Genomic DNA, 13,242 nt, shown 5'->3' on the forward strand with positions numbered 1-13,242 from the left:
TGGACAGTGACTAATGGGGTTTTTGGGGTTGACTTCGTGAAGGGGCGAGCCTAGTAAACATAATGTTCTTCATGTAATTGTAGATTAATATACCAAAAAAAAATTATAAGAAGGTGATGCATATTTTGCTTCTGGCCATTATAGAGAAACAGGGACTAGATTTATTCTCCCACATTGACTGGAAAACCAGACAAAATGAATCAAACAGTAGTTTTCAGATGTTGAACAGGTAGCACAGGATAGTGATTCATGAGAAAAGGGAAACAGTGTAGTGCACTAGCTTACTGGCTAGAGTGAGTTTCCAGGCTGTAGGACAAGGAAGTGAAACCTACACAGAGCCTAGAAGTCTTGCCAAATTGGAAGAGTCAGGAGTTCAGAGTACAGGGAGGACAAGATGGATAGAATTTGTAAGGCCAGAGGTTCCCACAAAGGTTGGGCAAATGTGTGTATTAATCTGGGCATATGTAAGAGAATATATGTTTGAAACTAAAGGGAGATATCATAGAAAGAAGTAGGTATAACAAGTCCCAGAGCAGACACAGGGCCAGGAATAGTTAATGTTTCCAATAAGCTAAGTGAAAAGACCTACCATATAGTGCTTCGCGTATCATCCTCAGAAGTATACTGCCTCAGTAGTGGGACCAAATTAACCCTTGACAAAAGACCGATTTGGATCCACATTAAAAAAGCAGGCCTTAAATGGGTCAAGTTAATTTCAAGTGATTTAAGTAGTCCCAGAAAGAAGTCCTAGGATATTTAAACTGAAAAAAATCCAGCACCCAACAATGTAAAACTTACAATGTTTGGCACCCACCAAAGAATTACTGGGTATGAAAATATTTGCAATCACCAGGAGAAAAGTCAGTCAATAGAAACAGATCCTGAAATGACCCAGATAATGGAATTAGTAGACAAGGATATTCAGATAACACCCCATATATTCAGGAAGGTAGAGAAAAGCATGAGTGTAATGAGCAAAATGAAGATATAAGAATGATCCAGATTTAATTTATTGAGATGGAAAATACAGTTATAAGTAAAGACACACTGGATGGGTTTAATAGACTGGACATTGCAGAAGAAAAGTTAATGAGTTTTGAAGACATAGCAATAGAAATAAGAATGTCATGCAAATTCATTCCTTTTCCACTTTATCTTGATTTCTTCTGTTACATCTTCATCAGAAGAAATCATGTTTTTACTGAAAGATTGTCAGGGATTCAGAATATCTACCAGCCATTTTGAAAGAGGCTTCAGTTCCCTGCACCATTAGTAAACCCTTGCTGATTTTATAGGTATTGGAGTGAAGTGCACACTCACAGGAAGGGCTCTTGGCACTGAACAGTATTTATGACTCTTGGGCTTAGGGTATCATTGTTAGGAAATGGACCTTATGTGTGATTGTTGTTTATTAAAAGTTCTGTGAGGATAAATGAAGATTCTGTTACTACTTTATAAAGCATTGTGCAGAAAGACCTCATCTTGATGATTATCATTGTGCTATTAGATATAATAAAATGATAGTTGCTGTCTTACTAAAGTTGTTAATTCTGAAACCTTTTGAAAATAGAATGTGCAGTCATTTTTAAGACTCCATGTTCATACCTCATTCTTATACTATTTCTGGTGCTATATAGAACATATATTTTAATTAAATAATGTTTCCATAATTTTACATTTCTTAACTTTAGAGACACCAAAGGGTAGTAAGTTCTCAAACTTTTTGGTCTGAGGACCTTTTAACATTCTTAAAAATAGAAAACCCCAAAGAGCTTTTGTTTAGCATACTTCCTATAGTAGAAATTGAAAGAGAAATGTAAAAAGATGTAGTAATTCATATAAATAAAATCCATTAGGTGTTATCATAAGTAACATTTTTTCATGAAAAATAACTTTCTAAAAAAAGTTAGAAAAGTGACATTGTTTGACATTTTTGCAAATACCTTTTATGTCTATCCTAATATACATAGCTGAATTCCTGTATTTGCTTGGGCATTCAGTCTGTTGCAACATGTGGCTTGGATTGAGGTACATAAAGAAAGTTCATCTTGTACAAATAAGTAGTTAGAAAAGTGAGCAGTATTTTGTAGTATTTTCAATATTTTATTTGGTAGCATACCAAAACTCCAAAAAGAAAGTTTGTTAAATTAATGTGCAATATTGAATCTAACATCTTGTCAGTGAATGTGTAATCTCTCTTACACTAAAATTCATGGTTTATCTTACACTTTTTTTTTTTGGTGGTGGTGGTGGTTTTATCTTACATTTTTGAGTAGACCTTTTACCATGTATATTTTGTAATGTTATGCATTCATTGGTCATTTGGAAAATACTGGTTCACTTAGTATGTAAATCTTTTACATGTTGATACATGTCATCATACAATAACAAAAAATCAGATTGATTAATATCATCCACTAGAAATTCTTTTTAAATATTGGGAAGCTGTTAAGCTCACAGTGCTAAGTTTCTCTTGAAAGATTGAATTTTATCATTGGCTACAATTTATGTCTGTTGATTTTCTTGATGTGACAAATCTGTATTTGAGAAAATGTTAGCTAAATATTCAACCCAGAATAACCGTAATTTCTCTGCCCATTCAAGTAGAATGTTTTATAAAAAATGGCTAGCTCAACTCATAATTTAAAAATTTTACAAGTGCTTTTCTTCAAGACATTGTACTTTAATATGTAGCACAAGTGTTGTAAGTGCATTTCACATTTTGTTGCAGAGAATGTTAAAAAGATGTACATTCAAAGGTTGAGGTTTAATAAAACTGTTTTTACTGCTTCAAAGACATTCTTATGTGAAACCTTTTTTTTTCCTTTCTTTTAATGCTTGTGCATGGCTGTGAGGAATACCGTGACTACCGGTGTGTTGATGCTGTTGCCTTGATTTTTTCCAAGGCCCAAGCAGTTTTGCCCACCATTACTTTTGCAGCATCAGTGCAAATGTCAACATAGTGGAAAAAGCAAACAATGTCTTTTTTTTTTTTTTCTTAATTATGAAATAGTTTTGACCTCAGTGATCCTTTGAAAAGGTCTTGGCGATCCTGAGCAGTCTGCAGACCACATTTTAAGAACCAATATCCTGGGATTTTTGTTTTTTTAATTATGAAATAGTTTTGACCTTAGTGATCCTTTGAAAAGGTCTTGAGGATCCTGAGCACTCTGCAGACCACATTTTAAGAACTAATACCCTGGGGCATTGTAACACTAAAGTTGAGAAACTCCACTAACAGCATTTCACTTAAAATAACCTGTATTAGCACACATAAGGTGGGGGGGGGGCAGGTCACAGGGAAGGCAGTATAACAGAGAGAAGAAAAGTAGTGGTTCTATAGCATTTTACTATGCTGATGGGCAGTGACTGTAATGGGGTATGTGGTGGGGACTTGATAATGGGGGGAATCTAGTAACTATAATGTTGCTCGTGTGGTTGTATATGAATGATACCAAAACGTTTAAAAAAGCTGTGTTACTTTATTTGCCTCTTTATCAAATAATGCATGGTGTGGAAAAAATTAAATTGTGGCTGTGTTCTTTAAAGTACCTCAAGTATGTTTATTTAGTAGCCTCATTATAGCAGTTTCAATATTTGTCAAATTCTTTAAACTCTATTTTTCTTCCAGTCTTCAAAGCTTTTTCTCTGCATTTTGATAAGACTTGAATTATTTCATAATTTGAGGATGAAAAAACTGTGAATAAATAGTTTTAATACACTTTAAAAAATCATTTTAGGCAGGCATTCCAGACCCTCCAAATATGTCAGAAGAATTAATCCAATTGAAAGCCAAGGAGCGACACTTTTTGGAGCAATTGTTAGATGGGAAAAAGTTAGAAAATTACAAAATTCCAGTACCGATCAATGCAGAACTCAGAAAATATCAGCAGGTAAAGTTTTATACTTACCTTGTAAGTACGACTGGTGACTGTTCCTTTCAAGTGTACCTTAAAGAGTTTGAAAAATTGACTTAATAAAATCTTGTGTTTACTGTCTTGTGACCATTTATTTCTCTGTTACCTATTAAAAAACGCACATTTTTGATATGAGTAAACATGTTTTCTACAAAAAAAATTTTTTTTGTATAATCTCTTCATGTTTATAATTTTTCTCTGTCTCCCAACCCTTTAGGATGGTGTGAACTGGTTAGCATTTCTTAATAAGTATAAACTTCATGGGATTCTGTGTGATGACATGGGTTTAGGAAAGACTTTACAGTCCATCTGCATATTAGCAGGAGATCATTGTCACAGGTAATTTAAAATGTTATTTTAAAAGAAGACTTCCAGATGCTGAGAAGTGTAAGCAAGCTGGTTAATTTATTGTGTCTTGTTGTAAAGGGCCCAAGAATATGCAAGATCAAAATTGGCTGAATGTATGCCACTCCCTTCATTGGTAGTTTGCCCACCAACATTAACAGGTCATTGGGTGGATGAAGTAGGTAAATTTTGCTCCAGAGAATATCTCAATCCATTGCACTATACTGGACCTCCTACTGAAAGAATAAGGTAAGAACTATATAATGCCAAAATGTTTAATCTTCTGCTTTATGTAGTTTGGAAGAAGAAAATTTATTAAAAATAGGTCCATTAGCATCTTTGGTTGTCAGCCATAGAAACTTTACCCATTGTTAACAGTCAGTCGGGCTTTTTAGGTATCGGAGCTAGGAAACTATTAGAAACCAAAGCCATTCTCTATTTCCTTCTTGGAAGCCTTATGATCATAGCATCTTCTTCCCTAAAAGCTCCCTCTTCTTGCCTCTCCCCAAAAGTGCTTTACCATACATACCATACCATAGCATCATGAGAGTTCTAGAGCTTTTCCCTTTCTCTGTTAACCAGTACATCTCTTATGTTCCTAAATATATATTTCAAAGAGCAGAATCTCATTGATTTTGATTCACCTTTTAAAGCTTGGATTGTCATAGGTTGCTGCCTATTAGTCCATAGATTGGCTGCCCTTCTGTATTAATAATAGTTAACATATTGAGCACTTATTGGCTAGGCAGTATTCTAAGCTGTTCTACATTTATGTAAAACGGTGTATTGTGTATTCTAACAATCACTTTATGAGGTGTGGGTACTGTTAGTTCCCAATTTACAGATGAGGAGTCTAAAACATGGGGACTGAATCCAAGGTCACTCAGATAATTGACTGGGCAGAATGAGCGTTTGAACACTGTCAGCTCAACAGCTTACACTCTTAAAGATACTGTAGTGTCTGCTAGTTAAAATTCATTCGTTTACAAGTGAAACTCAACTCAAACTAGCATAAGCAAATGGGAAATTCATTAATCCACTAAATTAAGAATTTAAGGGGTGAGTTCTTGCTTCAGGCATATACTAGATTAGTTTGGTTTGCTCTTCCTCCTTATACATACCTTGCTCTGTTGGTATTTGCTGGATTTTGGTCTACTGTTTGTGGATAACATGATCATGGAAACTGTTAGGCTCATGTTCTCTCAGGTTGACAGCTGAAAATTTCTCTTCCATCATGAGTATGTCAGTGCTACAGATGACTGACTGGTCTTCTTTGTGTCATGCTCCCCAAATCAGCTTTTGTAGTCAGGGGATAAAATACTGTGACTAGCTTAACCTGATTTACATGCTTCATCTCTTTAGTGATGATGGGGACATGGGATTAACAGCTCCCTCTGCCCCAGCCAGCACAACATGGAGTAGTGGAAGGATAGTGTCTCCGGGGAGGAGGTGTGTGCAGGTACATTTCAAGTGCCCACCACTTTTGAGTCAAAGATCCATCTTTTTTTTTTTTCAAGAACAGTAAGATTTATTAAAATGTATTTGCATTCAACTCATGTATAGATACAAACACATGTATGTGTAACTGATTAGGGTCCCCACATTAATAACTTCCCTAGGGTAAATTTTCTTTTAGTACTCAAAATAATCCAAGCCCCATTCCCCTTAGGAAGCAGAGCCTTCCTCAGTATTTCTGAGGGGTACCCAACCTGGTTAGGAAGTAAGATTCTTGAACATTTCCTGTTCTCAGAGCAGTTATTTTTTTTTTATTTTGTATTAAGGTATTATTGATATACACTCCTATGAAGGTTTCACATGAAAAAACAATGTAGGTAGGTTACTACATTTACCCATATTATAAAGTCCCCACCAATACCCCAATGCAGTCACTGTCCATCACTGTAGTAAGATGCCACAGATTCACTGTTTGCCTTCTCTGTGTACAGTTTTCCCTGTGACCCCCACACATTGGGTATTAAACATAATACCCCTCATTGCCCATCTCCCTCCCTTCCTACCCGCCCTCCCATACCCCTCCCCTTTGGTAACCACTAGTCCTTTCTTGGAGTCTGTGAGTCTGCTGCCATTTTGTTCCTTCAGTTCTCCATTGTTATACTCCGAAAATGAGGGAAATTATTTGGCACTTGTCTTTCTCCGCCTGGCTTATTTCACTGAGCATAATATCTTCCAGATCCATCCATGTTGTTGCAAATGGTAGGATTTGTTTGTTTCTAATGGCTGCATAGTATTTCATTGTGTGTATATACCACATCTTCTATATCCATTCATCTACTGATAGACACTTGTGTTGCTTCCATATCTTGGCTATTGTAAATAGTGCTGTGATAAACATAGGGGGTACATATGTCTTTTTGAATCTGAGAAGCTGTATTCTTTGGTTAAATTCCAAGGAGTGGGATTCCTGGGTCAAATGGTATTTCTATTTTTAGTTTTTTGAGGAACCTCCATATTGCTTTCCACAATGGTTGAACTAGCTTACATTCCCACCAGCAGTGTATCAGGGTTCCCCTTTCTCCACATCCTCACCAGCATTTTTGTTCTTAGTCTTTTCGATGCTGGCCATCCTTACTGGTGTGAGGTGATATCTCATTGTGGTTTTAATTTACATTTCCCTGATGATTAGTAATGTGGAGCATCTTTTCATGTGTCTGTTGGCCATCTGAATTTCTACTTTGGAGAATTGTCTCTTCATATCCTCTGCCCATTTTTTAATTGGGTTATTTGCTTTTTGGGTGTTGAGGTGTGTGAGTTCTTTATATATTTTGGATGTTAACCCCTTGTCAGATATGTCATTTACAAATATATCCTCCCATAGTATAGGATTCCTTTTTGTTCTGCTGATGGTGTCCTTTGCCATACAGAAGCTTTTTAGTTTGATGTAGTCCCATGTGTTTATTTTTGCTTTTGTTTCCCTTGCTCAAGGAGATACGATCAGGAAGAAGGTGCTCATGCTTATATTCAGGAGATTTTTGCCTATGTTCTCTTCTAAGAGTTTTATGGTTTCATTACTTACATTCAGGTCTTTGATACATTTCGAGTTTACTTTTGTGTATGGGGTTAAACAATAATCCAGTTTCATTCTCTTGCATGTAGCTGTCCAGTTTTGCCAACACCAGTTATTAAAGAGGCTGTCATCTCCCATTGCATGTCCGTGGCTTCTTTATCATATATTAATTGACCATATGTGGTTGGGTTTATATCAGGGCTCTCTAGTCTGTTCCATTGGTCTGTGAGTCTGTTCGTGTGCCAGTACCAAATTGTCTTGATTACTGTGGCTTTGTAGTAGAGCTTGAAGTTGTGGAGCATAATCCCCCCAGCTTTATTCTTCCTTCTCAGGATTGCTTTGGCTATTCGGGGTCTTTGGTGGTTCCATATGAATTTTTGAACTATTTCTTCCAGTTCAAGGTGAACTTCCTTACTATCTAAGATTCTAAGTTAATTCACTTAATATGCTATTACAAACACAATCTAAAGATTCTTTTTTTTTCCTCCTTTTTCTTCCTCCTCCATTCTTTATATATTAGGTATCATATTCTGTACTCTTTGTCTGTCCCTTGATTGACTCTGTGGGTAGTTGATTTAATTTTGCATTTGCTTAGTAATTAACTGTTCTACTTTCTTTACTGTGGTTTTATTACCTCTGGTGACAGCTATTAAACCTCAGGAACACTTCTATCTATAGCAGTCCCTCCAAAATACACTTTAGAGACGGTTTGTGGGAGGTAAATTCTCTCAGCTTTTGCTTATGTGGAAATTGTTTAATCCCTCCTTCAAATTTAAATAATATTCTTGCTGGATAAAGTATTCTTCATTTGAGGCCCTTCTGCTTCATTGCATTAAATACATCATGCCACTCCCATCTGGCCTGTAAGGTTTCTGCTGTGAAGTCTGATGATAGCCTGATGGGCTCTCCTTTGTATGTTTTCTTATTTCTCTCTCAGGCATTTTCTTATTTCTCTCTCTGGCTGCTTTTAATAGTCTGTCCTTATTCTTGATCTTTGCCATTTTAATTACTATATGTCTTGGTGTTGTCTTCCTTGGGTCCCCTTCTGGTGGGAGATCTGTGCACCTCCATGGCCTGTGAGACTATCTCCTTCCCCAAATTGGGGAAGTTTTCAGCAATTACTTCCTCAAAGACACTTTCTATCCCTTTTTCTCTCTCTTCTTCTTCTGGTACCCCTAGAGATCCTTTTTTCTCTCTGTGCATCAGCTTCTTTGTATTCCTCTTCTCTAATTTCTTTCATTTATCATCTCCTCCACCATAGCTTATCTGTTTTTTTTTAAATTTTTTATTAAGGTATGATTGATATACACTCTTATAAAGGTTTCACATGAAAAAACAATGTGGTTACTACATTTACCCATATTATCAAGTCCCCACCCATACCCCAATGCAGTCACTGTCCATCAGTGCAGCAAGATGCCACAGATCCACTATGTGCCTTCTCTGTGCTACGCTGTTCTCCCTGTGATCCCCCACACCATGTGTACTGAACATAATACCCCTCAATCCCCTTCTGCCTCTGTCCTCACCTGCCCTCCTACACCCCTCCCCTTTGGTAACCACTAGTCCATTTTTTGAATCTCTTGAGTCTGCTGCTATTTTGTTCCTTCAGTTTTGCTTCATTGTCATACTCCACAAATGAGGGAAATCATTTGGCATTTGTGTCTGTCTGCCTGGCTTATTTCACTGAGCATAATATCTTCCAGATCCATCCATGTTGTTGCAAATTGTAGGATTTGTTTGTTTCTTATGGCCACATAGTATTCCATTATGTATATGTACCACATCTTTATCCATTCATCTACTGATGGACACTTAGGTTGCTTCCATATCTTGGCTATTGTAAAAAGTGCTGTGATAAACATAGGGGTGCATATGTCTTTTTGAATCTGAGAAGTTGTATTCTTTGGGTAAAGTCCAAGGAGTGGGATTCCTGGGTCAAATGGTATTTCTATTTTTAGTTTTTTTAGGAACCTCCATATTGCTTTCCATAATGATTGTGGAATGATTGTAGTTACATTCCCACCAGCAGTATATCAGGGTTCCCCTTTCTCCACATCCTCACCAGCATTTATTGTTCTTAGTCTTTTCGATACTGGCCATCCTTACTCGTATGAGGTGATATCTCATTGTCGTTTTTATTTGCATTTCCCTGATGATCTAATCTGCTTTTAATACCCTCCATTGTGATTGGATCTCCATCCTAAATTCGTTCCTGAGTTCTTGAATATTTTTCTCTACCTCCATGAGTATGTTAATGATTTTTATTTTGAAATCCCTTTCAGGAAGATACATGAAGTCAATTTCATTTGAATCTTTCTCAGCTGTTGTATTCATAATTTTACTTTGAACCAGGTTCCTTTGGCATTTCATATTTGTATCTGGCGCCCTCTAGTACCCAGAGCTCTACTCTCTGGAGCTGCTCAGTCCCTGAAGCAATGTCGGGGGTCGCAGGGGTGTGGTATTGGTGCCTGGGGGGAGGAAAGAGCTGTTTCCTGCTTCCCGGCTACTATGTCTGCCTCCACTGCTAGAACCAGTGGGCTGAGCACACAGGTATAAGCCTCTATGCTTTGCATTTGTAGTTGCTGTAAGTGGGGCTTCCCTCTGGCTGGCCTAACACCTGGGTAGGGTTTGCCGTTTTACAAGCCAGGTGGGGCTGGCTGGGAGAAAGGTGCAGTAGGCTGTGTATCACAGAGGGGTTCTTTGGAGCTGTGTAGCCAGCCAGGGAGCTGGAGCACCTGAAGATCGTGAAAGTTCCCAACTTGCTGGGCAGAGTGCACCTGGACAGTTTTGTTTATCTGTCCTTTCTCCTGAGCAGTAAGCTCTGTGCAATCCTTGCCCCTTTAGCAGCCCTCTTGCCGTTAGGAAGTCTCTCAGACTGCCCGCCTTTCTTTTGTCCCAGAGCAGCCGGATATGGATCCCTGCTTTCCACAAGAGGCTGGAATCTCAGTCTCTCCAGGTATTCTGCCTATCTTAGCTTTCCAACTCCCTAATCATGAGAGTACCATGAAGGCACTATGAAATGTAGGTTTGTGCTTCCAGAGCAGATCTCTGGAGTTAGGTATTTATCAGTCCCAGGCCTCCACTCCCTCCCTGCTCCATTTCTCTTCCTCCCACTGGTGAGCTGGGGTGGGGGAAGGGCTTGGGTCCCACCAGGCCACGGTGTTGGTACGTTATCCTGTTCCATGAGGTTTATTCTTTTCCCCAGGTGTATGCAGTTTGGCGCAGTCCTCTTTCCTGTTGCTCTTTCAGGATTAGTTGTATTAATTATATTTTCGTATTATATGCGGTTTTAGGAGGAAGCCTCTGTCTCATCTCTCACGCTGCCATCTTTAATCCTATCTCCCGATATCTTTCTAAACAGACTGAGTTAAGACAACAAGGCCAAGTCATAAGAATGGCAGGCAGCAGGGTCATTGCTGTCACTGAAGCAGAGGGGATGTGGGCTTAGGCAAACTAAAAGCACCTTATAAAATAGTAGCTGTAATTTCTACTTTTAAATTACATTACGGTCCTTGCAGATTCCCTGTTTCCTAATCTTATTTATTTTTAAAATACAGGTTACAGCATCAAGTAAAAAGGCACAATCTTATAGTGGCTTCGTATGATGTTGTCAGGAATGACATAGACTTCTTTAGGTAAGATTAAGATTTTTTTTCTTTAGAAAAACTTAGTATCAGATTTGAAGGGACTTAAAATTCCACTGCCTCAATAATCTTAATATAGGTCCTGACATACAGTAAAAGATGCTACATTTTTTTGTTTATTCTCCCTTAGAAATATTAAATTTAACTACTGTATTCTTGATGAAGGCCATGTCATCAAAAATGGAAAAACAAAATTGTCAAAAGCAGTAAAACAACTGACTGCTAATTACAGGATTATTCTTTCTGGAACACCAATCCAGGTAATTATTTACTGTTCTCTCTCTAAAAAAATTTTTTTTTTTGCCATGTGGAGAGTAGGCTTGGCATTTGTCAGCGAATTAAAGAAGAATATTTGTTTTTGTTTTTTTTAGTGTATCAGAATCATTTCTAATTATTAGCTTGCTTTTATAATGGTTCATTTAGTATATAGCAGTAACTGAGCAAACCAGGTTTTAAAAGTTATGGTTGAAATGTAGTTTAAATGTAGTTACATGTAATTAAAATGTAGTTTTAAATATGGGCTGTGTAAATAGAAGCCTTGTGTTCAGAGTATGGGGGGACACTAGTTTGGCCCTCTCTTCCTCACTGGCTATTCTCCTTCTGTAGTGTTAAACCACAGTCTGATTTAACATTGAAAAGCTAGGGCTGATTCAGAGGTAAATCATCATATAGTAGAGGTGTGAATACCTGAGGTTGGTTAGGCAATTGAAAGGAAGAGATTGTAGAGGTTTCTCTTGGGAAAGGAAGAAGATGGGTGAATACATAGATGTCTTTAGATACCTTTGAGAGGTTCTGTTACCTTCCAGAGTAATTGGTTGCAAATGTTCACACCTAGCTTGGCTAGCCAACTCTGATGGGAAGACACCCTCCACATTCTCCAGTTAGTGAGAGGGTAAACACCAGGTGACCTCAAAGACTCCTCTAAGAAAATTTGATAGTTCTTTACTTATGTATTTGTTACTTTTCTTTTAAATGTATTTTTGGTGATGGGCTGATTATTATAAGTGTTGGGGTTTTATCCACTAAGTGAACAAAATGGAGATTTTAATAAGCACAAGAGATAATTATAAGCATTTAAAAATGTAATAGAACAGAAGATACACTTAAAAGGAGAAAAAAGACTCTGGGCTGGAATTATCAAGATTTGTTTTGCTTCAATTTAAATTTATATGAAAACTTCACAGTATGTTTAAGTAAATTGCTCTACAACAAAAGTATTTTGGTTTTCTGTTTGATTGCTTAAAGGCCTTCCTTTTCCCCCTTCCCCACCTGCACAAAGCCCTAAAGCCGTAAGGTGGGTTTCTGCACTGAGGAGCCATGGCAGCCGAGAGCCTGACTGAGACTGGGAGGGTGTAAGAGGTTAGGAGGTGGGGTTGTGCCTTAGGATCCACACATAATTGGGAAAACATCCAAAATGAAAAGGTGCGCATTCCTTTTTTTTTTCCATGAAACTTCAGCAATAGCACTGGAAAGAACCTGTGCCTGTTCCTTATGGCCCATAAATACTGGGTAGACTTGACCTATGACCACTCTCCTAGGTTTTCTTTTGTTGAAGTGGTGATACTGGCCAAATTACTAAAAATCTTGCTGTTAACTTGAATGTCAAAGTTAAAATAATCCGAAACATGTTCATCTTACTGCTCTTCTCTTTACTGCTTGATGGATGCCACCAGTGGACTAAGGCTTGTTCTGGTGGAGGGGACTTGAAAATTTTCCTTAAATAGGATAGAGGCTTTTAACTAAGCATGCTGACCTGAATTTTACAGTCTTAAACTGAATACCTAAAAATGTGGTTGTAATCTCTCTACCATGCTTTCTTTGATGTTCCATTTTTAAGTTTAAGGAAATAATCCCAGTACAGAAGATAACTGGTGTTCCTTTCTTATATTCAGAACAACGTTTTGGAGCTGTGGTCATTATTTGATTTCCTCATGCCAGGATTTTTGGGGACTGAACGCCAGTTTGCTGCTCGATATGGTAAACCTATATTAGCAAGCAGGGATGCTAGAAGTTCCAGTCGAGAACAAGAAGCAGGTATGAAAAAGAGATATAATTATATAGTCTGTGCAAGAAAATATAATTAATTACTAACTTCTGTGAACCTGTTTTCCCTTAATATTAACAGGTGTTCTTGCAATGGATGCTCTGCATCGTCAAGTCCTTCCATTTCTTTTGAGAAGAATGAAAGAAGATGTTTTGCAGGATCTTCCACCTAAAATTATTCAGGACTACTATTGTACTCTTAGTCCTCTCCAGGTAGGAATCTAGTGATTGTGATTGTGGTTTTGGTGGTATGTTTATTAGTAGA

General features: G+C 37.6%; 1 protein-coding gene across 2 annotated transcripts in view; it reads left to right on the top strand.

Annotated features, from left to right (window-relative positions):
• BTAF1 (B-TFIID TATA-box binding protein associated factor 1) overlaps positions 1–13,242 on the top strand; it is a 120,870-nt gene that overhangs the window by 92,076 nt on the left and 15,552 nt on the right. For both annotated transcript variants that reach the window (XM_036923354.2, XM_036923435.2), the window contains exons 26-32: positions 3,741–3,893; positions 4,135–4,256; positions 4,344–4,511; positions 10,848–10,925; positions 11,065–11,194; positions 12,827–12,968; positions 13,060–13,190. In XM_036923354.2, the coding sequence (XP_036779249.1) occupies positions 3,741–3,893; positions 4,135–4,256; positions 4,344–4,511; positions 10,848–10,925; positions 11,065–11,194; positions 12,827–12,968; positions 13,060–13,190 (924 nt within the window). The remainder of the gene's footprint in view (positions 1–3,740; positions 3,894–4,134; positions 4,257–4,343; positions 4,512–10,847; positions 10,926–11,064; positions 11,195–12,826; positions 12,969–13,059; positions 13,191–13,242) is intronic.

Source organism: Manis pentadactyla, chromosome 8, assembly GCF_030020395.1.
Source record: "Manis pentadactyla isolate mManPen7 chromosome 8, mManPen7.hap1, whole genome shotgun sequence".
Lineage (NCBI taxonomy): Eukaryota > Metazoa > Chordata > Mammalia > Pholidota > Manidae > Manis > Manis pentadactyla.